Source organism: Balaenoptera acutorostrata, chromosome X, assembly GCF_949987535.1.
Source record: "Balaenoptera acutorostrata chromosome X, mBalAcu1.1, whole genome shotgun sequence".
Taxonomy (NCBI): domain Eukaryota; kingdom Metazoa; phylum Chordata; class Mammalia; order Artiodactyla; family Balaenopteridae; genus Balaenoptera; species Balaenoptera acutorostrata.
The window spans coordinates 45,821,256-45,845,077 of NC_080085.1; the positions used below are offsets into that span (position 1 = coordinate 45,821,256).

Sequence of the window (23,822 nt, forward strand, 5' to 3'; positions counted from 1 at the left end):
ATTTTAAATCAACTCTACTCCAATAAAAATTAATTTAAAAAATCCAGATATTTGGAAATTTACTTGATATTTAGAGTAGTTCTAAATTAAGTGATGGAAGTTTATTGGATAGCTAGGTCATTCTCAAATAAAATAAGATACTGAGATATAAATTACTGAACAGAGAAACTAAAGGTATTTAGCACTAATGATAAATATGTTTGGTGCCACCCTGAGATATTCTCTATAAGAAAGCATATGTTTTTAGAAATCATTAGTATTTATGTTTACCAATCTACAAAAAGTCCTGGTGTAGAACACAGTTTATGGTTGCTTAAGGAAAATAGAGTGTGTGTTTTAAACAAAAGAAGGTATGAGGAAGGGCATTACATTCTCTTAAGGGAAAAGAGTAATTTTTGTCCTACAGCTGGTTGCTCCTAAACGGAAAGAAAAGGGACAAAGTAAAATAGATACAAAAAGTTGTAAAAGGTTTGTGGAAAAGGAAAAGGAAATTTAGTTGGGTAAATGGATTTTGTTGGTAGTGGGCTGGGGCAAGAATGGATTTGGTTTCTCCCTCCAAAGTTTTCTTAAAATGCTGCTTTTAATAACAGATTGTATGAGTTTTCTTTGCCTTTAAGTGATCTGTATTTGCTTTTGAGATCTCTTTTAACTTTGGTTAAGGAATAAGTATTGTCTCACAGTGACCTATGATCTTATTTGACCAAGTGTTTTGAAACTTTTTCACAAACTTCCCAAGTAACAAATTTTAATTAAATTTCTTTTCACTTCCAGCTAACTTTGGGATGCTTTAGAGGGCCACTGAGGTATCTTAACAAAAAATATTTAACTAGCATTATTTGGTATGTTAAATTACATGGAGAACATTATCACATGAGCAATAAACCTACTTAAAATACACTGTATGGATGAATGGCATTAATATAGACATTCTAAAAATTATATAAAATTTCTGAAATTTGGATATGTCCCGGTATAATGCTATAGTTCTAGTTGTTATCTTAAAATGTTGTATGTCACAACAGTAACCAAGCTTCTTTATTGATTTCACTGTAATCAGATGTTTAACCATGTATGTTAAAGTCTTTTGTCATTTATAAACAGTTATTGTTGTACTGATGCTGTTGCAAAAAGTGCTTCATCTTCAAGAAGATTCATAGGAAGGCTACAGAAGCAGTTACAACAGTTCCACATCAATATGTTGGCTACATGAGGATTCCAGGATTCCAGTCCTTACTACCCTCTGACTCAAAACAAGAAGCCATCCTGCCACTGGGGCCCCTAGATCAGGCATCCAGAGATTTTTACTCCCTGACAGGCAGGGTTGACACCCCTAGTCAGCTCTGAAACAGCTACAGAAGAGAGACCATCACCCCTCTGCTTCCCATAAGATTATGGGAGTAAAATCTCTGAGGGGGGAAGGAAACAGGAGAGGAGGAGGCATGGCACAACCTCTAAAAGAATGACATAGCCCTTGAGGATATGATATAAACTGGTTAGAACTACTTAGGTCCAAGATGGTGGAAGATTCAACTTCCAGTAGACCTTGGGCCTCATTATATGCTCATTGTAATACACTAGCATGCTAAAAGACACACCAACAGGTGCCATGGCAGTTCTGAGGCCGACCATAAAAGGTGAAAAAGTGGGCAGTGGCACAATTCTTGAAAATCCCCACCCCTTTGCCAAAATAGTGGGAATAATACTCGCACTCATTAGCCTATGAAATTACCCATCCCATAAAAACTGACCACCCCATATTTCGGGGCCTCTTGCCTTCTGAAATGGCCCACACTCTGTCTATGGAGTGTGTATCTTCCTGAATAAACCTTCTTTCACTTAAAAAAAAAAAAACAACAGAAAACAAACTAACTTCTTCTGGGAGAGAGAAATGGAAAAACCAACCTCTTCTGGGAGAGAGAAATGGACAGACAACCAGCCAGGCTACTAGATAAATGCCCTGAGGAAGGAAAATATTATGGCAGAATAGACATGAGAACTCCCTTTAATTCTGAGCACTTCTATAAACGTAGACAAGGAATACGATGCTATTTATAAACTATAATTCCACCTGTGTCCAAAAAAGTGTGACTATTTCCCAAGGGGAAAGTAAAAAGTACCCACATAGCTATCCGTAAAGTCACTGAAGGGCATCAAAGCCTTACATTCTGAAATCTCCTGAACAGCATTCTGTAACAAGAAATTGAAAGTTAAAGAACAATTTGACATCGTGCACCAACTAATATAAAACACTGAGAAGGAAAAAACCTCATTTCAGTGGTATTCCTTGACAAAAGTACATAAGCTGAATCTAACCATGAGGAAACATTGGAAAACTGAAATCGAAGGAAATTCTATAAAATAGCTGTGTTATATCTTCAAAAACATTTTTTTCTTAGACAAAGAAAGTCTAAGAAATTATTGTAGATTAAAGCAAACCAAACAGACATGACAACTAAATGGAACATATGATTCTGGAGTGGATCCTGGACCAGATTTTCTTTTCTTTTTCTTTACCTAAAGGACATTTATTGGCATAATTGGTAAAAAATAAATAAGGTCCTTAGGAAACACATACTGAAGTGTTTTTGAGTCATGAGGCAACTTATTGTCTAATGTTTCAAAAAATATATGTGTATGGGCTTCCCTGGTGGTGCAGTGGTTGAGAATCTGCATGCCAATGCAGGGGACACGGGTTCGAGCCCTGGTCTGGGAAGATCCCACATGCTGTGGAGCAACTAGGCCCGTGAGCCACAATTACTGAGTCTGCGCATCTGGAGCCTGTGCTCTGCAACAAGAGAGGCTGCGATAATGAGAGGCCCGTGCACCGTGATGAAGAGTGGCCCCCACTTGCCGCAACTAGAGAAAGCCCTCGCACAGAAACGAAGACCCAACACAGCCATATTTAATTAATTAATTAATTAATTAATTAAAAAATATATGTGTACATATAAAAGAAGAAATAAATGTATAAATATAACTATAAATATAAAATATAAAAAAAATCATGATTCTTGATGTTTATCCAAAGGAGTTGAAAACTTATATCCACACAAAAACCTGCACATGGCTGTTTATAGCAGCCTCATTCATACTTGCCAAAACTTGGATGCAACCTTCAGTAGATGAATGGATAAATAAACTGGTACATCCAGACAATGGAATGTTATTCAGCATTGAAAATAAATGAGCTATCAGGCCATGAAAAGACATGAAGGAATCATAAATGCATATTACTAAGGGAAAGAGGCCAATCTGAAAAGGCTACATACTGTATGATTCCAACTACATGACATTCTGGAAAAGGTAAAACCATGTAGTCTGTAAAAAGATCAGTGGTTGCCAGGGGTTGAGGGGGTGGGATGAATAGGTGGAGCACAGAAGATTTTCAAGGCACTGGAAATACTCTGTATGATGAATACATGTCATTATACATTTGTCCAAACTCAGAATGTATAACAGCAAGAATGTACATTGTTCAAGAGTAAAAATGTAACTATGGACTTTGGAATATAATGATATGTCAATGTACGTTCATCAAATGTGACAAATGTACCACTCTGGTATGAGATGTTAATAATGGAGAAGGCTATGCATGTGTAGGGGCAGTGGGCATATGGGAAATCTCTGTTCCTTCCTCTCAATTTTGTTATGAACTTAAAACTGCTCTTAAAAAAGTCTTTAAACAAGGTCAACAAACTTAGCATCGTCAATAATGAATGGGACCAAATGGCATTTTGTACCTCCTGATGTGATGCAATAGCAAGGACACAGCATCACCTATGTAGATTTCTTACTAAAAATGCTCAAATTAGTCTTGGGAAAGCAGACAAGTTTGGATTGTGGGATGAATGTAGGACAACTGCCTGGACTCATCCAAAATGCCAATGTAATGAAAAATTAAAAGAAAAGGATGGGAAGGTGCGATTCAAGATTTTAAAAGACTAAAGGGGCATGACAGCTAAATACAGTGCATGATTCTTGACTGGATCCTGGATCAAAACAAATAAAAAGATATAAAGGATATCGTTAGGACAACTGGGGAACTTTGACATGAATAGTATATTAGATAATTGCATCAATGTTGAATTTTTCTGAGTGTGATAATAGTAATGCACTCGTTCCTAAGAGATACACATCAAAGTGTTTAAGGTTGAAGTGTCACAAGATCTGTAAGCTACTTCCAAAAGGTTCAGCAAAAAAAAGTGTATATATATATATCTACAAAGAGAAAAAAATATGTAGAAAAATAAATAATTGATGTATCTACATGAAGGATGGCTTTTGATGTTCCTGAAGAGTTGAAGTTTCATAAAATAAAAAATTGGTGAAGAAAGTAATGTTTGGAGCTATGAAGTTTATCCTTAATTCTAATTATACATCCTACTGGTAAATTCAGAAGTAAACCAATGCATTCAATTTTTTTTGGCAGAACATTTTCTGAAAAATAAAAGAAAGGAAAAAAAGAAATTAAGTAAGTAAAAAGATAGAAAACAGAAATATCATCCAAACAAAGTCTATCAAACAAAATAGACTTTAAATGTAAAAAGGTCAAATGAGTCACTAAAAAAGATAAAAGGTGTATCTATTTTAGACTTGTATGCACATAATAATAAAGCCTTGAATACATAAAGCAAAAACTTACAGAACTACAAGAATTTGACAAATCCACAATTACAGTGGGAGATTTTTAATTGCTCTCAATAATGGATAGATGTAGCAAACAAAATGAATTAATAGTAATATAGAAGACAAACAATACAATTAACAAGTTTAATGGACTTTTATAGAATGCTACATGAAACAATTAGAATATACAAAATATTTTCAGGCACACATGAAACACATAAATTCATCATGTTCTCTAGAACATAAAGCAAATCTCAACATATACTAAATAATCAGTATCATGTAAACCATGTTGTCTGTACTAAGTGCAATTAATTGGAAAAGAGTAACAAAATATTAAGCTAAAAAATATCCATGTGACCTTCAAGATGGCAGAGGAGTAAGACGTGGAGATCATCTTTCTCCCCAGAAATACATCAGAAATACATCTACATGTTGAATGACTCCTACAGAACACCTACTGAATGGTGGCAGAAGAACTCAGACTTCCCAAAAGGCAAGAAACTCCCCATGTACCTGTGTAGGGCAAAAAAAAAAAAGAAAAAACAGAGACAAAAGAATAGGGATGGGACCTGCACCTCTGGGAGGGAGCTGTGAAGGATGAAAATTTTCCACACACTAGGAAGCCCCTTCACTGGCGGAGAAGGGGGGTGGCAGGGGGTAGCTTCAGAGCCATGGAGGAAAGCACAGCAATAAGGGTGCAGAGGGCAAAGCAGAGAGATTCCCACACAGACGATCAGTGCCGACCAGCACTCACCAGCCTGAGAAAGCCCACCGGGGCGGGAGGGGGCTGGGAGGTGAGGCTCCAGCTTCAGAGGTCAGATCTCAGGGAGAGGACTGGGGTTGGCTGCGTGAACGCAGCCTGAAGGGAGCTAGTGTGCCACAGCTAGCCAGGAGGGAGTCCAGGAAAAAGTCTTGAACAGCCTATGAGGAAGGAGACCATTGTTTCGGGGTGCGTGAGGAGATGGGATTCAGAGCACTGCGTAAACGAGCTCCAGGGACAGGTGCGAGCTGTGGCTATCAGTGCAGACACCAGAGACGGGCATGAAATGCTAAGGCTGCTGCTGCAGCCACCAAGAAGCCTGTGTGCAAACACAGGTCACTATCCACACCTCCCCTCCTGAGAGCCTGTGAAGTCCGCCACTGTCAGGGTCCCATGATCCAGGGACAAATTCCCCAGGAGAACACACCATGCCTCAGGCTGTTGCAGGCTCAGGCCCCCGCCTCTGCTGATGCAGGCTCATCCCACATTCAGTACCCCTCCCTCTCCACTGGCCTGAGTGAGCCAGAGGCCCCTAGTCAGGTGTTACTTTAACTCCGTCCTGTCTGAGTGAAGAAAAGACACCCTCAAGCAACCTACACACAGAGATGGGGTCAAATCCAAAGCTGAACCCAAGCAGCTGTGCGAACAAAGAAGAGAAAGGGAAATTTCTCCCAGCAGCCTCAGGAGCAGTGGATTAAATTGCCACAATCAACTTGATGTACCCTGCATCTCTGGAATTCATGAATAGACAAAGAATCATCCCAAAATTGAGGCAGTGGACTTTGGGATCACCTGTCGACTTCGGGTTTGCTTTCTGCATCTAATTTGTTTCTCGTTTTATGTTTATCTTTGTTTAGTATTTAGAGTTTATTATCACTGATAGATTTGTTTATTGATTTGGTTGCTCTCTTGCTTTCTTTTCTTTATATATATATATATATATATATATATATATTATTTTTTTTCCTTTTTCTCTTGTTGTGAGTGTGTATGTGTATGCTTCTTGGTGTGATTTTGTCTGTATAGATTTGCTGTTACCATTTGTCCGTATAGATTTGCTGTTACCATTTGTCCTAGGGTTCTGTCTGTCCGTTTTTATTTTTATTTATTTTTTAGTATAGTTTTCAGTGCTTGTTATCATTGGTGGATTTGTTTTTTGGTTTGGTTGCTCTCTACTTTCTTTCTTTTTTTCATAACTTTTAAATATTTTAAATTGTGATATTTTAAAAAATTATTTTAATAACTATTTTTTTCTTTCTTTCTTTCTTTTCTTCTCTCTTTTATTCTGAGCTGTGTGGCTGACAGGGTCTTGGTGCTCCATCTGGGTGACAGGCCTGTGCCTCTGAAGGTGGGAGAGCCGAGTTCAGGACACTGGTCCACCAGACACCTCCAGGCTCCACGTACTAACAAACAGCAAAAGATCTCCCAGAGATCTCCATCTCAATGCTAAGACCCAGCTCCACTCAACGACCAGCAAGCTACAGTGCTGGACACCCTATGCCAAACAACTAGCAAGACAGGAATACAACCCCACCCATGAGCAGAGAGGCTGCCTAAAATCATAATAATGTCACAGACACGCCAAAACACACCACCGGACATGGTCCTGCCCACCAGAAAGAGAAGATCCAGCCTCGGCCACCAGAACACAGGAACCAGTCCCCTCCACCAGGAAGCCTACACATCCTAATGAACCAACCTTAGTCACTGGGGGACACCAAAAACAATGGGAACTACGAACATGCAGCTTGTGAAAAGGAGACCCAAAAAACAGTAAGTGAAGTAAGACGAGAAGACAGAGAAACACACAGCAGATGAAGGAGGAAGGTAAAAACCCACCAGACCAAACATATGAGGAAATAGGCAGCCTACCTGAAAAATAATTCAGAGTAATGATAGTAAAGATGATCCAGAATCTCAGAAATAGAATGGAGAAAATAGAAGAAATGTTTCACAAAGACATAGAAGAAATAAAGAGCAAACAAACAATGATGAACAAAACAATAAATGAAATTAAAAATTCTCTAGAAGGAATCAATAGCAGAATAACTGAGGCAGAAGAATGGCTAAGTGACCTGGAAGATAATATAGTGGAAAAACTACCACAGAGCAGAATAAAGAAAAAAGAATTAAAATAATTGAGTCTCAGAGACTCTGGTACAACATTAAACGCACCAACATTTGAATTATAGGGGTCTATGAAGAAGAAGAAAGAAAGGGTCTGAGAAAATATTTGAACAGATTATAGTTGAAAACTTCCTTAATATGGGAAAGGAAATGGTCAATCAAGTACAGGAAGCGCAGAGAGTCCCATATAGGATAAATCCAAGGATAAACACACCTAGACACAAATTAATCAAACTATCCAAAATTAAATACAAAGTATTAAAAGCAGCAAGGGAAAAACAACAAATAACATACAACGGAATCCCCAGAAGGTTAACAGCTGATCTTTCAGCAGAAGCTCTGCAAGACATAAGGGAGTGGCAGGACATATTTAAAGTGATGAAAGGGAAAAACCTACAACCAAGATTACAGTAAACAGCAAGGATCTCATTCAGATTTGATGGAGAAATTAAAAGCTTTACAGACAAGCAAAAGCTAAGAGAATTCATCACCACCAAACCAGCTTTACAACAAATGCTAAAGGAACTTCTCTAGGCAGGAAACACAACATAAGGAAAAGACCTACAATAACAAACCCAAAACAATTAAGAAAATGTTAATAGGAACATACATATTGATAACTACCATAAATGCAAATGGATTAAATGCTCCTACCAAAAGACATAGACAGGCTGAATGGATACAAAAACAAGACCCATATATATGTTGTCCAAAAGAGACCCACTTCAGATGTAAGGACACATACAGACTGAAAGTGAGGGGATGGAAAAAGATATTCCATGGAAATTGAAATCAAAACAAAGCTGGAGTAGCTATTCTCATATCAGACAAAACAGACTTTAAAATATAGACGATTACAAGAAACAAAGAAGGACACTACATAATGATCAAGGGATCAATCCAAGAAGAAGATATAACAATTGTAAATACTTATGCACCCAACATAGTAGCACATCAATATATAAGGCAAATGCTAACAACCTTAAAAGGGGAAATCGACAGTAACACAATTATAGTAGGGGACTTTAACACGCCACTTTCACCAATGGACAGATCATCCAAAATGAAAATAAATAAGGAAACGCAAGCTTTAAATGATACACTAAACAAGATGGCCTTAACTGATATTTATAGGACATTCTATCCAAAAACAACAGAATATACTTTCTGGTCAAGTGTTCATTGAATATTCTCCAGGATACATCATATCTAGGGTAACAAATCGAGCCTTGGTAAATTTAAGAAAATTGAAATCATATTAACTATCTTCTCTGACCACAATGCTATGAGACGAGATATCAATTACAGGAAAAAATCTGTAAAACATAAAAACACATAGAGGCTAAACAATACACTACTAAATAACCAAGAGATCACTGAAGAAATCAAAGAGGAAATCAAAAAATACCAAGAAAAAAATGACCATGAAAACACAATGACTCAAAACCTTTGGAATGGAGAAGGAGGAGAAGATGGTGGAAGAGTAAGACATGGAGATGACCTTATTCCCCACAGATACATCAGAAATACATCTACATGTGGAACTGCTCCTATAGAACATCCACTGAACACTGGCAGAAGACCTCAGACTTCCCAAAAGGCAAGAAACTCCTCACGTACCTGAGTAGGGCAAAATAAAAGAAAAAACAGAGACAAAAGAATAGGGACAGGACCCGCACCAGCGGGAGGGAGCTGTGAAGGAGGAAAGGTTTCCACACAGTAGGAAGCCCCTTTGGAGGTGGAGACTGTGGGTGGCCGAGGGGGCAAGCTTCGGAGCCACAGAGGAGAGCGCAGCAACAAGGGTGCGGAGAGCAAAGCGGAGAGATTCCCGCATAGAGGAGTGGTGCTGACCAACACTCACCAGCCCAAAAGGTTTGTCTGCTCACCCACACGGGCGGGCGGGGGCTGGGAGCTGAGGCTCGGGCTTCGGTCGGATCACAGGGAGAGGACTGGGGTTGGCGGCGTGAACACAGCCTGAAGGGGTTAGTGCACCACAGCTAGCTGGGAGGGAGTCTGGGAAAAGGTCTGGACCTGCCGAAGAGGCAAGAGACTTTTTCTTGCTTCTTTGTTTCCTGGTGCGTGAGTAGAGGTGATTCAGAGCACTGCTTAAACGAGCTCCAGAGACGGGAGCAAGCTGCAGCTATCAGGGTGGACCCCAGAGACGGGCATGAGATGCTAAGACTGCTCCTGCCACCACCAAGAAGCCTGTGTGTGAGCACAGGTCACTATCCACACCTCCCCTCCAGGGAGCCTGTGCAGCCCACCACCGCCAGGGTCCCGTGATCCAGGGACAACTTCCCCGGGAGAATGAACGGCGTGCATCAGGCTGCTGCAACGTCATGGTGGCCTCTGCCGCCACAGGCTCACCCCGCATCCGTACCCCTCCCTGCCTCCAGCCTGAGTGAACCAGAGCCCCTGAGTCAGCTGCTCCTTTAACCCCATCCTGTCTGAGCGAAGAACAGACGCCCTCAGGTGACCTACATGCAGAGTCAGGGCCAAATCCAAAGCTGAACCCCAGGAGCGGAGCGAACAAAGAAGAGAAAGGGAAATTTCTCCCAGCAGCCTCAGAAGCAGCGGATTAAAGTTCCCCATTCAACTTGATGTACCTGCATCTGTGGAATACCTGAATAGACAACAAATCATCCCAAATTAAGGAGATGGACTTTGGGAGCAAGATATATTATTTTTTCCCCTTTTCCTCTTTTTGTGAGTGTGTATGTGTATGCTTCTGTATAACATTTTCTCTGTATAGATTTGTTTTCACCATTTGTCCCAGGGTTCTGTCTGTTCATTATTTTTGTTTGTTTGTTTATTTTTGCTTTTTTACTTAAATTTTTTTTCTTAATAACTATTTTATATTTTAATAACTTTATCTTATTTTGTCTTACTTTATTTTATTTTATCCTCTTTATTTCTTTCTATTTTTTCTCCCTTTTATTCTGAGCCGTGTGGATGAAAGGCTATTGGTGCTCCAGCCAGGCATCAGAGATGTGCCTCTGAGGTGGGAGAGCCAACTTCAGGACACTGGTCCACAAGAGACCTCCCAGCTCCACGTAATACAAATGGCAAAAATCTCCCAGAGATCTCCATCTCAAAACCAAGACCCAGCTTCACTCAACGACCAGCAAGCTACAGTGCTGGATACCCTATGCCAAACAACTAGCAAGACAGGAACACAGCCCAATCCATTAGCAGAGAGGCTGCCTAAAATCATAATAAGGCCACAGACACCCCAAAACACACCAGCAGATGCGGACGTGCCTACCAGAAAGACAAGATCCAGCCTCATCCACCAGAACACAGGCACTAGTCCCCTCCACCAGGAAGCCTACACAACCCATTCAAACAAACTAAGCCACCGGGGACAGACACCAAACACAACGGGAACTACAAACCTGCAGCCTGCGAAAAGGAGACCCCCAAACACAGTAAAATAAGCAAAATGAGACGACAGAAAAACACACAGCAGATGAAGGAGCAAGGTAAAAACACACCAGACCTAACAAATGAAGAGGAAATAGGCAATCTACCTGAAAAAGAATTCAGAATAATGATAGTAAAGATGATCCAAAATCTTGGAAATAGAATAGACAAAATGCAAGAAACATTTAACAATGACGTAGAAGAACTAAAGAGCAAACAAGAAACAATGAACAACACAATAAATGAAATTAAAAATACTCTAGAAGGGATCAATAGCAGAATAACTGAGGCAGAAGAACGGATAAGTGACCTGGAAGATAAAATAGTGGAAATAACTACTGCAGAGCAGAATAAAGAAAAAAGAATGAAAAGAACTGAGGACAGCCTCAGAGAGGTCTGGGACAACATTAAATGCACCAACATTCGAATTATAGGGGTCCCAGAAGAAGAAGAGAAAAAGAAAGGGACTGAGAAAATATTTGAAGAGATTACAGTTGAAAACTTCCCTAATATGGGAAAGGAAATAGTTAATCAAGTCCTGGAAGCACAGAGAGTCCCATACAGGATAAATCCAAGGAGAAACATGCCAAGACACATAGCAATCAAACTATCAAAAATTAAATATAAAGAAAACATATTAAAAGCAGCAAGGGAAAAACAACAAATAACACACAAGGGAATCCCCATAAGGTTAACAGCTGATCTTTCAGCAGAAACTCTGCAAGCCAGAAGGGAGTGGCAGGAAATATTTAAAGTGATGAACGAGAAAAACTTACAACCAATATTACTCTACCCAGCAAGGATCTCATTCAGATTTGATGGAGAAATTAAAAACTTTAAAGACAAGCAAAAGCTGAGAGAGTTCAGCACCACCAAACCAACTTTACAAAAAATGCTAAAGGAACTTCTCTAGGCAAGAAACACAAGAGAAGGAAAACAACTACAATAACAAACCCAAAACATTTAAGAAAATGGTAATAGGAACATACATATCGATAATTACCTTAAATGTAAACGGATTAAATGCTCTCACTGAAAGACACAGACTGGCTGAATGGATACAAAAACAAGACCCATATATATGCTGTCGACAAGAGACCCACTTCAGACCTAGGGACACATAAAGACTGTGAGGGGATGGCAAAAGATATTCCATGCAAATGGAAATCAAAAGAAAGCTGGGGTAGCAATTCTCATATCAGAAAAAACAGACTTTAAAATAAAGACTATTACAAGAGACAAAGAAGGACACTATATAATGATCAAGGAATTGATCCAACAAGAAGATATAACAATTGTAAATATTTATGCACCCAACATAGGAGCACCTCAATGCATAAGGCAAATACTAACAGACATAAAATGGGAAATCGACAGTAACACTATCATAGTAGGGGACTTTAACACCCCACTTTCACCAAAGGGCAGATCATCCAAAATGAAAATAAATAAGGAAACACAAGCTTTAAATGATACATTAAACAAGATGGACTTAATTGATATTTATAGGACATTCCACCCAAAAACAACAGAATACACATTTTTCTCAAGTGCTCATGGAACATTCTCCAGGATAGATCATATCTTGGGTCACAAATCAAGCCTTGGTAAATTTAAGAAAATTGAAATCGTATCAAGTATCTTTTCCGACCACAATGCTATGAGACTAGATATCAATTACAGGAAAAGATCTGTAAAAAATACAAACACATGGAGGCTACACAATACACTACTTAATAACGAAGTGATCACTGAGGAAATCAAAGAGGAAATAAAAAAATACCTAGAAACAAATGACAATGGAGACAGGACCACCCAAAACCTATGGAATGCAGCAAAACCAGTTCTAAGAAGGAAGATTATAGCAATACAATCCTACCTCAGGAAATAAGAAACATCTCAAATAAACAACCTAACCTTACATCTACAGCAATTAGAGAAAGAAGAACAAAAAACCCCCAAAGTTGGCAGTAGGAAAGAAATCATGAAGATGAGATCAGATATAAAGTGAAATAAAATGAAGTAAACAATAGCAAAGATCAATGAAATAAAAGGTGGTTCATTGAGAAGATAAACAAAATTGATAAACCATTAGCCAGACTCATGAAGAAAAAAAGGGAGAAGGCTCAAATCAATAGAATTAGAAATGAAAAAGTAGAAGTAACACCTGACACTGAAGAAGCACAAAGGATCATGAGAGATTACTACAAGCAACTATATGCCAATAAATTGGACAACCTGGAAGAAATGGACAAATTCATAGAAAAGCACAACCTTCCAGGACTGAATCAGGAAGAAATAGAAAATATAAACAGAGCAATTCAAGCACTGAAATTGAGAGTTTAAATCAAAATCTTCCAACAAACAAAAGCTGAGGACCGGATGGCTTCACAGGTGAATTCTATCAAACATTTAGAAAAGAGCTACCACCCATCCTTCTCAAACTCTTCTAAAATATAGCAGACGGAAGGACACTCCCAAACTAATTCTATGATGTCATACCACCCTGATACCCAAACCAGACAAAGATGTCACAGAGAAAGAAAACTACAGGCCAATATCCCTGATGAACATAGATGCAAAAATCCTCAAAAGAATACTAGCAAACAGAATCCAAAAACACATTAAAAGGATCATGCACCATGATCAACTGGGGTTTATTCCAGGAATGCAAGGGTTCTTCAATATACTCAAATCAATCAATGTGATAAACCATATTAACAAACTGAAGGAGAAAATCCATATGATCATCTCAATAGATGCAGAAAAAGCTTTCGACAAAATTCAACACCCATTTATGATAAGAACCCTTCAGAACATAGGTATAGAGGGAGCTTACTTCAACATAATAAAGGCCATATATGACAAACCCACAGCCAACATCATTTTCAATGGTGAAAAACTGAAACCATTTCCTCTAAGATCAGGACCAAGACAAGGTTTTCCATTCTCACCGCTATTATTCAACATAGTTTTGGAAGTTTTAGCCACAGCAATCAGAGACGAAAAAGAAATAAAAGGAATCCAAATCAGAAGAGAAGAAGTTAAGGTGTCACTGTTTGCAGGTGACACGATACTGCACATAGAGAATCCTAAAGATGTTACCAGAAAACTACTAGAGCTAATCAGTGAATTTGGTCAAGTAATTAATGTCCAGAAATCTCTTGCATTCCTATACACTAATGATGAAAAATCTGAAAGAGAAATTAAGGAAACACTCCCATTTACCATTGCAACAAAAAGGATAAAATACCTAGGACTAAACCTACTTAGGGAGGCAAAAGACCTGTACTCCGAAAACTGTTAAGACACTGATGAAAGAAATTGAAGACATAAAATATGGAAAGATATACCATGTCCTTGGATTGGAAAAATCAATATTGTTAAAATGACCATACTACTCAAGGCAATCTACAGATTCATTGCATTCCCTGTCAAAGTACCAGTGGTATTTTCCACAGAACTAGAACAAAAAAATCATAAAATTTGTATGGAAACACAAAAGACCCCTAATAACCAAAACAATCTCCAGAAAATAGAACAGAGGTGGAGGAATCATGCTCCCTGACTTCAGACTATACTACAAAGCTACACTAATCCAAATCGTATGGTAATAGAACAAAAACAGGCATGTAGATGAATGCAACACGATAGAAAGCCCAGAAATAAACCTACACACTCACAGTCAATTAATCAACGACAAAGGAGGGAAGAATACACAGTGGAGAAAAGACAGTCTCTTCAATAATTGGTGCTAGGAAATCTGGACAGCTACATGTAAAAGAATGAAATTACAACATTCTCTAACACCATATACAAAAACAAACTCAAAATGGATTAAAAACCTAAATGTAAGATTGGATACTATAAAACTCCTAGAGGAAAACACAAGCAGAATACTCTTTGACATAAATCACAGCAATATTTTTTTGGATCTGTCTCCTAAAGTAAAGGAAATAAAAGCAAAATAAACAAATGGGACCTAATCACGTTTAAAAGCTTTTGAACAGCCAAGGAAACCATCGACAAAATGAAAAGTCAGCTTAGTGAATGGGAGAAAATATTTGCAAATGGTATGACCTATGAGGGATTAACAACCAACATATATAAACAGCTCATACAGTTGAACATCATAAAAACCCACCTAGAAAATGGGCAGAAGAACTGAATAGACATTTATCCAAAGAGGAAATGCAGGTGGCCAACAAGCACATGAAAACATGCTCAAAATCACTAATCATCAGGGAAATGCAAATCAAAACCACAAAATATCACTTCACACCTATCAGAATGGCTATCATTGAAAAGAGCACAAATAAAAAATGTTGATGAGCATGTGGAAAAAAGGCACCATTTTATACTCGTGTTGGGAATATAAATTGGTGCAGCCACTGTGGAAAACAGTATGGAGGTTTCTCAAAAAATAAAAATAGATCTACCATATGACCCAGCAATTCCACTCTTGGGTATATATCCAGCAAAAACAAAAACAGTCATTCAAAAAGATACATGCAACCCCAATGTTCCTAGCAGCATTATAATTGCCAAGATATGGAAGCAACGTAAGTGTCCATCAACAGATGAATGGATAAAATTGGGTATACACACACACACACAATGGAATACGACTCAGCCATAAAAAAGAATGAAATTTTGCCATCTACAGTAACATGGATGGACTTGGAAGGCATTATACTAAGTGAAATAAGTCAGAAAGAGAAAGACAAATACTGTATGATATCACTTATATGTGGAGTCTAAAAAATACAACAAACTAGTGAATATAACAAAAAAGGAGCAGACTCACAGATATATAGAACAAACTAGTGGTTACCAGTGGGGCGAAGGGGGAGGGGCAGTATAGGGGTGGAGGAGCGGGAGGTACGAACCATTGGGTATAAGACAGGCTCAGAGATGTGTTGTACAACATGGGGAATATAGCCAATATTTTGTAATAACTGTAAATGGAAAGTAACATTTACAATTGTATGAAAAATTTTTAAAAAAGTAAAAAAAAAATCCATGTACCCATGTCTTGGTTTCCAAATACTGTCTCCCACTAAATGATACCAGAGATCCATAGAGAAATGGTCAATGAATAAGGAAATACCAGACAAACGTGAAAGTAAAAAAGTAAGGAAAAAAAAAAAGTAAGGAAAGGTTGAAGTCAAAGTATATATCAAAGAATGATGGGAATATGTCAAATAAACAGAGAATCTAGGTTGAATGGGCTGCCACTGGGACAATTTGAGCATTAAAATAAATTATGATAGCAATAGCGTATTCACGAAATAAAGTAAAAAAATCTGTGTGCCAAACTAAGATAAATAAATAAATAGATGGAGGGGGACAAAAATCTCTTCCTTGAAGTAGAATACAAACTAATGTAGTAAAAATTATGATGTTTGAAAATGACCATTTTGCAGCCTTCATAGTAATAACTGATTTGGTCAAGAATTATCAATGGATATTAAGGCCAGTGGATTTTAGTTTGATGAAGAATAGGATATCTACACAGTTTCAAAGTACCCCCAGGAAAATTATTAACTACAAAGAGGAAAATGGAACTTTAGAGTGGATTAATCTAGCAAACATCATCTGAACCAAGTAATCAAGGTTAACATTTCTTCTAAGGGGTCAAATCAACATTATGTGCCACTGATATGCTGCCCTAAGAACAATATATTACTTCTCTGACATTCCTGCCAAAATGCATAATCTATACATAATAATGAGGAACTGGCATGCAAATTTAAACTTAGGAACAATCTACAAAATAATTGTTCTGTAGTCTTTTAAATTGTCAATATCATGAGAGACAAAGAAAGGTTGAACTGTTCCAGGTTAATAAAAAAAAAAAAAAAAACTGAAGAGACATGAGAACTAAATGCAATGCATCATCTTGGATTGAAACTTTGATCAGGAAAAGAAAATAGCTATAAAAGACATTATTGGGATAAATAGGTCAAATTGGAATATGGCCTAGATAATAATATTGGAACACCAATTTCATATACTACAAAGCTATAGTAATCAAAAGAGTATGGTGCTGGCATAAAAACAGACATGCAGACTTTTGAACAGAATCAGGAGCCCAGGATAAAATGCTGCATATACAGTCCACTAATATTTGACAAGGGATCCGAGAGTACTTAATAGAGAAAAGATAGTCTACTTCGTAAATAATGCTGAGGAAACTGCATATTCACATGACAAAGAATAAAACTGGAGCCCAATCTTATACCACTAGCAAAAATTAATTCAAAATAGATTAAAGACTTAAAGGTAAGGATCTGAAACCATAAAATTCCTAGAAGAAAACAGGGAAAAAAGCTTCTTGATATTCGTCTTTGCAATTATTTTATGGATATGACACCCAAAGCATAAGCAACAAAAGCAAAAAATAAACAAATGGGACTATACCAAACTAAAAAGCTTCTGCACAGCAAAAGAAATGATTGACAAAATGAAAAAGCAAACTATGGAATGGGAGAAAATATTTTTAAAACACATATCTGATAAGAAATTAATATCCAGAATATATAAGGAACACATACAACTCAATACAAAAAAACAAGTAATCTAATTCAAAAAGGTGCAAAAGACCTAAATAGACATTTTTCCAAAGAAGACATATCTGGCTAACAGGCACATGAAAAGGTACTCAACATCACTAATCATCAGGGAAATACAAATCAAAACCACAATGAAATATCTCACACTTTTTAGAATGGCTATTAATGCAAGCAGGAGATAACAAATGCTGGTGATGATATAGAGAAAAGTGAACCCTTGCACATCCCTTGATGGGAATGTGAACTGAAATATCTACTATGGAAAGCAGTATGGAGGTTCCTCAAAGAATTAAAAATAGAGCTACCATATGATCCAGCAATTCCACTCCTGGGTATATCTGAAGGAAATGAAATCATGATCTCGAGATATCTGCAACCCCTATGTTTACTGCATCATTATTTACAATAACCAAGATGTGGAAACAAACTAAGTGTCCACTGACAGATGAATGGACAAATAAAAAAATATATATATATATACACAATGGAACATTATTCAGCTATAAAAAAAAAAAGGAAATCTTGTCATTTCTGGAATAGTGGATAAACCTTGAGGGCATCAGGCTAAGGGAAATAAGTCAGACAGAAAAAGATAAATACTGTATGCTCTCACTTATGCATGGAATCTAAAAAAACTGAACTCATAGAAACAGAGAGTATATTGGTGGTTTCCAGGGGTTGTAGGGTAGGGGAAATGGGTGAAGGTGGTCAAAACATATAAACTTTCAGTTGTAACATGAATAAGTTCTGGGGATCTAATATAAAGCATGATGTATATTATACTTTAATCAATACTATAGTTATAGTATATATAGTTATAGAACTATAGGTATAGTATAGTTAATACTATAGTATAATGACTATAGTTAACAATTCTGTATTGTATACTTAAAAGTTGCTAGGAGAGATCTTAAAAGTTCTCAACACACACAAAAAAATAGTAACTATATGAGGTGATTGATGTGTTAACTAATCTTATCGTGGGTAATCATTTTGTAATATATACATGTAGCAAATCATCACACTGTACACTTTAAACTTACAATGTTATATGTCAAATATAACAGTATGGAGGTTCCTTAAAAAACTAAAAATAGAACTACCATATGAGCCAGCAATCCCACTACTGGGCATATACCCTGAGAAAACCATAATTCAAAAGGACACATGTACCACAATGTTCATTGCAGTGCTATTTAGAATAGCCATGATATGGAAACAAATGTCCAATGACAGATGAATGGATAAAGAAGATGTGGTACATATATACAATGGAATATTACTCAGCCATAAAAAGGAATGAAATTGGGTCATTTGTGGAGATGTGGATGGACCTAGAGTCTGTAATATAGAGTGAAGTAAGCCAGAAAGAAAAAAGAAATATCGTATATTAACGCATATATGTGGAACCTAGAAATATGGTACAGATTAACCTATTTGCAGGGCAGGAATAGAGACGAAGACGTAGAGAAAGGACATGTGGATGGGAGGTGGGGAAGGGGAGGGTGGAACGAATTGGGAGATTAGGTTTGACATAAATACACTACCATGTGTAAAATAGCTAGTGGGAACCTGCTATATAGCACAGGGAGCTCAGCTCAGTGCTCTGTGACGACCTAGATGGGGTGAGGGGTGGGAGGGAGGTTCAAGAGGGAGGGGATATTGGTATACATATAGCTGATTCACTTCATTGTACAGCAGAAGCTAACACAACATTGTAAAGCAATTATACTCCAATAAAATAAATAAATAAATAAATAAAGCTGGGAAAAAAAGGAACTATAATAGAGCTTGCATTGTCCATTTGAAATACATGTTCTCCCAAACTCATCTCTTTTTCAGTGAGTATGAGTGGATAATCTTGACAATAAAGGTTTATGGAGCAAAAAATTGGAACAATGTCTAATTTCTATTTTGACACATGTACTGAGGTTATGTAAGAGAAAGGCATTATTCTGAGGAAATATACACTGAAGTATTTACAGGTAAAGGAGCATGATGTCTGCAAGTTACTCTCAAATAGTTCAAAGAGAGAGAAGGAGAGAGGGAGGGGGGAGGTTTAAGACAGGGAAGGGAGAGGGGAAGGGAGAGTGAGAGGGAGAAACAGATAGAGAAATATAAAGCAAACATGGCAAAATGGTAATTGGTGAACCTGGGTAAAGGGTGTATGGGAGTTCTTTGTAATATTCTCAGAATTTTTCTTTAAGTGTAGAATTAGATCAAAATAAAAAGTTTAAAAACACAAGTATAAATATCATCAATAACTCCATCACTGAATAGCGTAATCACAGTTTCCCTATGTATTTAATGAAAGAAAAAGTTTTATATTGCTGAAATCTATTGGGATGAGGAGCCAGTGTATAATTTTGCTTTTTGCTACCAGAAGAATAATAAAGATGAAGTTTAACTGTAACTGGATTAATGATTTCACAATATGATTTCTAAAAAAGAGATCCATATGTATGTAAATTTAAAAAAAACCAAATAACTCATGAGTCAAAAAAGAAATCATAAGAGCAATTAGATAATAATAATTGAATAATAATAAAAATACTACACATAAAAACCTGTAAAATTCTTCTAAAGCGGTATGTAGTGGAAAACTTCGTTATAAATTCTTATTTTAGGAAAGAAGATTTAAAATTACTGAGCTAATGGTCCAAATAAGTAAATTAGAAAAAGAGCAAACAAAAAGAAAGTAAAGAAAAAAATAAAGATAAAAGGAAAAATTATAAAAATAGGGGACAAAATATTCAATGGTGAGGCCTGATGAAACCAAAAGCAGGAAATACATTAGAAAACTGAATATTGTAATTTATCACACAGTCACACTGTCATATTAATGGAGGAAAAAACCCCATATGATCATGGCAGTAGATACAAAGTATTTGGAGAAAAAACTCCATACTCATTCAGAATAAAAGCTCTCAGCAAACTAAGAATACAAGGGAATTTCTTTAACCTGAAAAAGAAAATCTACTAAAAATGGTGAAACACATATAGAATTTCCTTGTAAATTCAGGAGCAAGACAAGGAAATCCTCTGTCACTGCCACTATTTCTCATTGTACCGAAGATCCTAGCTAGCCCAGTAAGACAAATTAAAAAATAAATATTGGAAAGGAAGAAACTGCCATTATTCACAATATAATTAATTAACAGATAATCCAGAGAACCTACAAATTATTAGAACAGATATAAATCAGAAAGGTTACAGTGTATAAAATCAGTATGTAAAAATATCAATCACGTTCCCATTTACGGGCAATAATCTGAAAATGTGGTTTAAAACATACATTTTACAGTAACAGCAAGAACTATAAGGTAATTAGAAATGAATATAACAAAACAGCTTATAGATAACATTATTATTATATGGTATATATGCTTTCATATAATGCAGAAAATGGTTTCAATTTATCATTTGGTGCTAGCTTTTTGTTTTTTGTTTGGTTAGTTATGTTTAATGTGTCATAATCAACTCTTATTCCTCCTCCTTCCTTAAAAAGTTTTTGGTAAAGAGATTACCTTAAAAATCACAACTTCCTGAAGCAGGACATCAGAAAAGCAGGGAAGCGTTGTCAATAATCTTCATTGTCTTCACTGAATAACTATTTTATGGATGCTCCAAGGAAATGGAGTCATACTGCAATCCCTCAAAGACTGAAAAATAATAAAATAACGTTAAATCATTTCTTCTGTTACTGTTCATCTCTTTCCCCTGGGCTCCTCAAGTCCTTATGCTTTACCATACCCTCATTGCAGTTATACATTCGTGAAAAACAGTTACATAGACAGTATTAGAAGGGATCTATTGCATAGCAATTATGAGCAGAGACTCTAGGAAGCTTTGTAGAACAGTGTCTGGCACATAAAGATGTTCAGTAAATATTTGCTGAATATTTATTATTATAATTTTCAATGATTTGAGTCACTGGAGGAAATTATGTAGCTCTTGCACTTTTTGCCCTGTACAACCTTCTTTGTTTTCTGTTTGAGCATTGCTATCCCTATGGTGCCTCCCAGCCCCAACTCTACCCCTTTGAACAAAGAGGTAAAGTTGAGGGAAATCAGGCAGTAAGGAATGACTGGGTGATGCTTTCAAGCACAATAGAGCTCATTCTTTTTCTATGCACTACCACCAAGCACCAAGTCCAGAACTCCCTTAGTTGCCACTGTTATCCCATCATTCATTGACCTATTTATTCAAATATCTGTTTCACTCCTATGTGCTTTGGTTATCCATCCCCTACAGCTCCCAGCATAATGCCTAGTCCATTGCAAGGGCTCCTTAAAGGTTTGTTGCATGAATGAAGAAAGGATGCCCTGTCTCCTTTGGATTACAAGAATCTGTGAGGTTTGTGTCAGAGTTTATTTTTTGCATTCTATAAGCTCATCTAAATAGAAGATCATTTTTCTGATAGTAAAAACTGGACTGCTAAAATACAATACTTCCTTGAAAATGTTCAGTGGTTTCCACTGCTTATGGATTAAACTGCATACTCCTTAGCATAACACTTAAGGCCCTGCAGCACTCTATCTCACCTCCTAGTTCTTCTCATACATTCAGAGTTATAGCCAAGTTTTCCTAGAACAAGCATGCCTTGGGAAAGGTAAGCCAGAAAAGCATTCTCTCCCCCTCCACATGGCAGATGTCAGTCACCCTTTAAGGCCCACCCAGAGTTACCCCTTCCTCTTTTATGGCTCAAGATTACTACCAGGCAGAATGATTTGGTCCATCTCATCCCCCTCTCCCCTCCTCCCCCCCGCCTTGCTTCCTGAATACCTTGAACAAGCAAACATTATGGCACTTGGGTTTGACTTACCATATTGTAACTTTTTTTTTTTTTACTAATTAAATTCTCCTGCCATACACAGAGAAACACACACCTCTGAAGGCTCACCTTACAATACTCTGTTAGCACAGTGTTAGCCATAGGAATTAGGCCTTCAATATAATGTTATTGATCTTGAACCAATCGTTTTTTGAATGGAAAAGTTTCAAATATACACAAAAGTAGCAAGAACAGTTTAATGAATCCCCATGTATACATCACTCAGCTTTAACAATTATCAACTCATGAACATTTTGTTTGTACCCCTCACCTGGGCCCTACTGAATTACTTTCAAGCATATCCAAAGATTAAGTCTACTTCTTAAAAATATAACCAAGATTGTCATAGCTAATATATTAAAAATAATTACTTAATGTTATTAAATATCCATAAATTCACCCCCACATATTTTGTGAAAGAGCTATTTAATGCCTGCATGTTCTTTCTTCAATTTTGAAATCGTGGAGAGAATAGGGAAAGGGAGAAGGAGATCTGGGAAAATATATAATTAAGTTTCAGAGAGGCTGGTTATCCCAAATGAGAAAGAATCTGACCTGGTTTGGGGTAAGAGAAGTATATTGTACTATTTCTCCGGAGAAGGTGGGTGCGACTTCAGGCCCGGTGATGCTGGAGGAGGTGTGGAAGGGAGAGGGGTACTACCTCCGTTGGGGGTTCCTTCTGGATAATCCCAACGTGGAGCTAGGAGGCAGCGCTTTTTTGGAAGCTTGATTTCCCGCGTGTTTCCAGGCTGGAGCGTGGATCTCCAGGAGGTACAAGGTTGTTCCCCCATAAGGATTATAGGACCCGGGTGTCAGCTCTCTCCGGTGGGCCCTGGCGAAGACAAGAGACCGGAGATGGCGGCGGGTCCCCTCCAGGCACAGAGCTTCCTCCCGGTTTCGCTTTTTCCGTATTTCCTGTATCCTGAGACGTATATCCCTTCTCCGCCTCCGCCCTCGCTCCCTACCCCACCACATTTTAACGTTTCTACAAGGGTGGGTCTTAAAAATACGATGCTCATATTTAATATGTTTTCCCCATCCCGCCCCCCAGTGTAACTAAATCTGTGGACAGGCTTATACTATCTATGAAATTCTAAGTTACAAGAAATTCAGGTTTACTCCTAAGTGGTAAACTCTGCATAGATTGTGGAAAGGCGCTTGGTGTGGGGGCGGGGTGAGGGGCGGGGAGGAGAACAAAGAGGTGATTGAAGAGCTAACAGCTTTACCATCTAGTTGCAGAAGCACAACACAGAGCCATGAAACAATCTACGATTATTTAGAAAGCAATATACAAACGTCTTAGTTGACTAAAGTGCAGAATAGCACACCAGCCACCAGCACTGACCGTGGAAATTGAATGTAGAAAACAAATTCATCGTATGTCATAGAACCTAAGATCACTTTCTTCTTCATATTTTAACCAATTAGAAATCTCTGAAGGCTTATCTTTTAAAAAATATTTCAACATCTAGGA

General features: G+C 37.5%; 1 protein-coding gene across 2 annotated transcripts; it reads right to left on the reverse strand.

Annotated features, from left to right (window-relative positions):
• Positions 1-4,201: 4,201 nt before the first annotated feature.
• Positions 4,202-23,217, reverse strand: NBDY (negative regulator of P-body association). 2 transcript variants are annotated; one of them, XM_057538350.1, is made up of 3 exons: positions 22,904-23,217; positions 21,042-21,176; positions 4,202-4,437 (listed from the first exon to the last, which is right to left on the reverse strand). In XM_057538350.1, the coding sequence occupies exon 1, from the start codon at positions 23,137-23,139 to the stop codon at positions 22,933-22,935; it is 207 nt and encodes a 68-aa protein (XP_057394333.1). In that variant the 5' UTR covers positions 23,140-23,217; the 3' UTR covers positions 4,202-4,437; positions 21,042-21,176; positions 22,904-22,932. The 2 variants fall into 2 exon arrangements, with proteins under 2 accessions (XP_057394333.1, XP_057394332.1); XM_057538349.1 differs by lacking the exon at positions 4,202-4,437 and adding an exon at positions 4,672-5,142.
• Positions 23,218-23,822: the final 605 nt, after the last annotated feature.

What these genes read in the sequence shown, in the direction of transcription:
- NBDY (XM_057538350.1), bottom strand. Translation starts at nt 23,139, where the DNA reads ATGGGGGAACAACCTTGTACCTCCTGGAGATCCACGCTCCAGCCTGGA.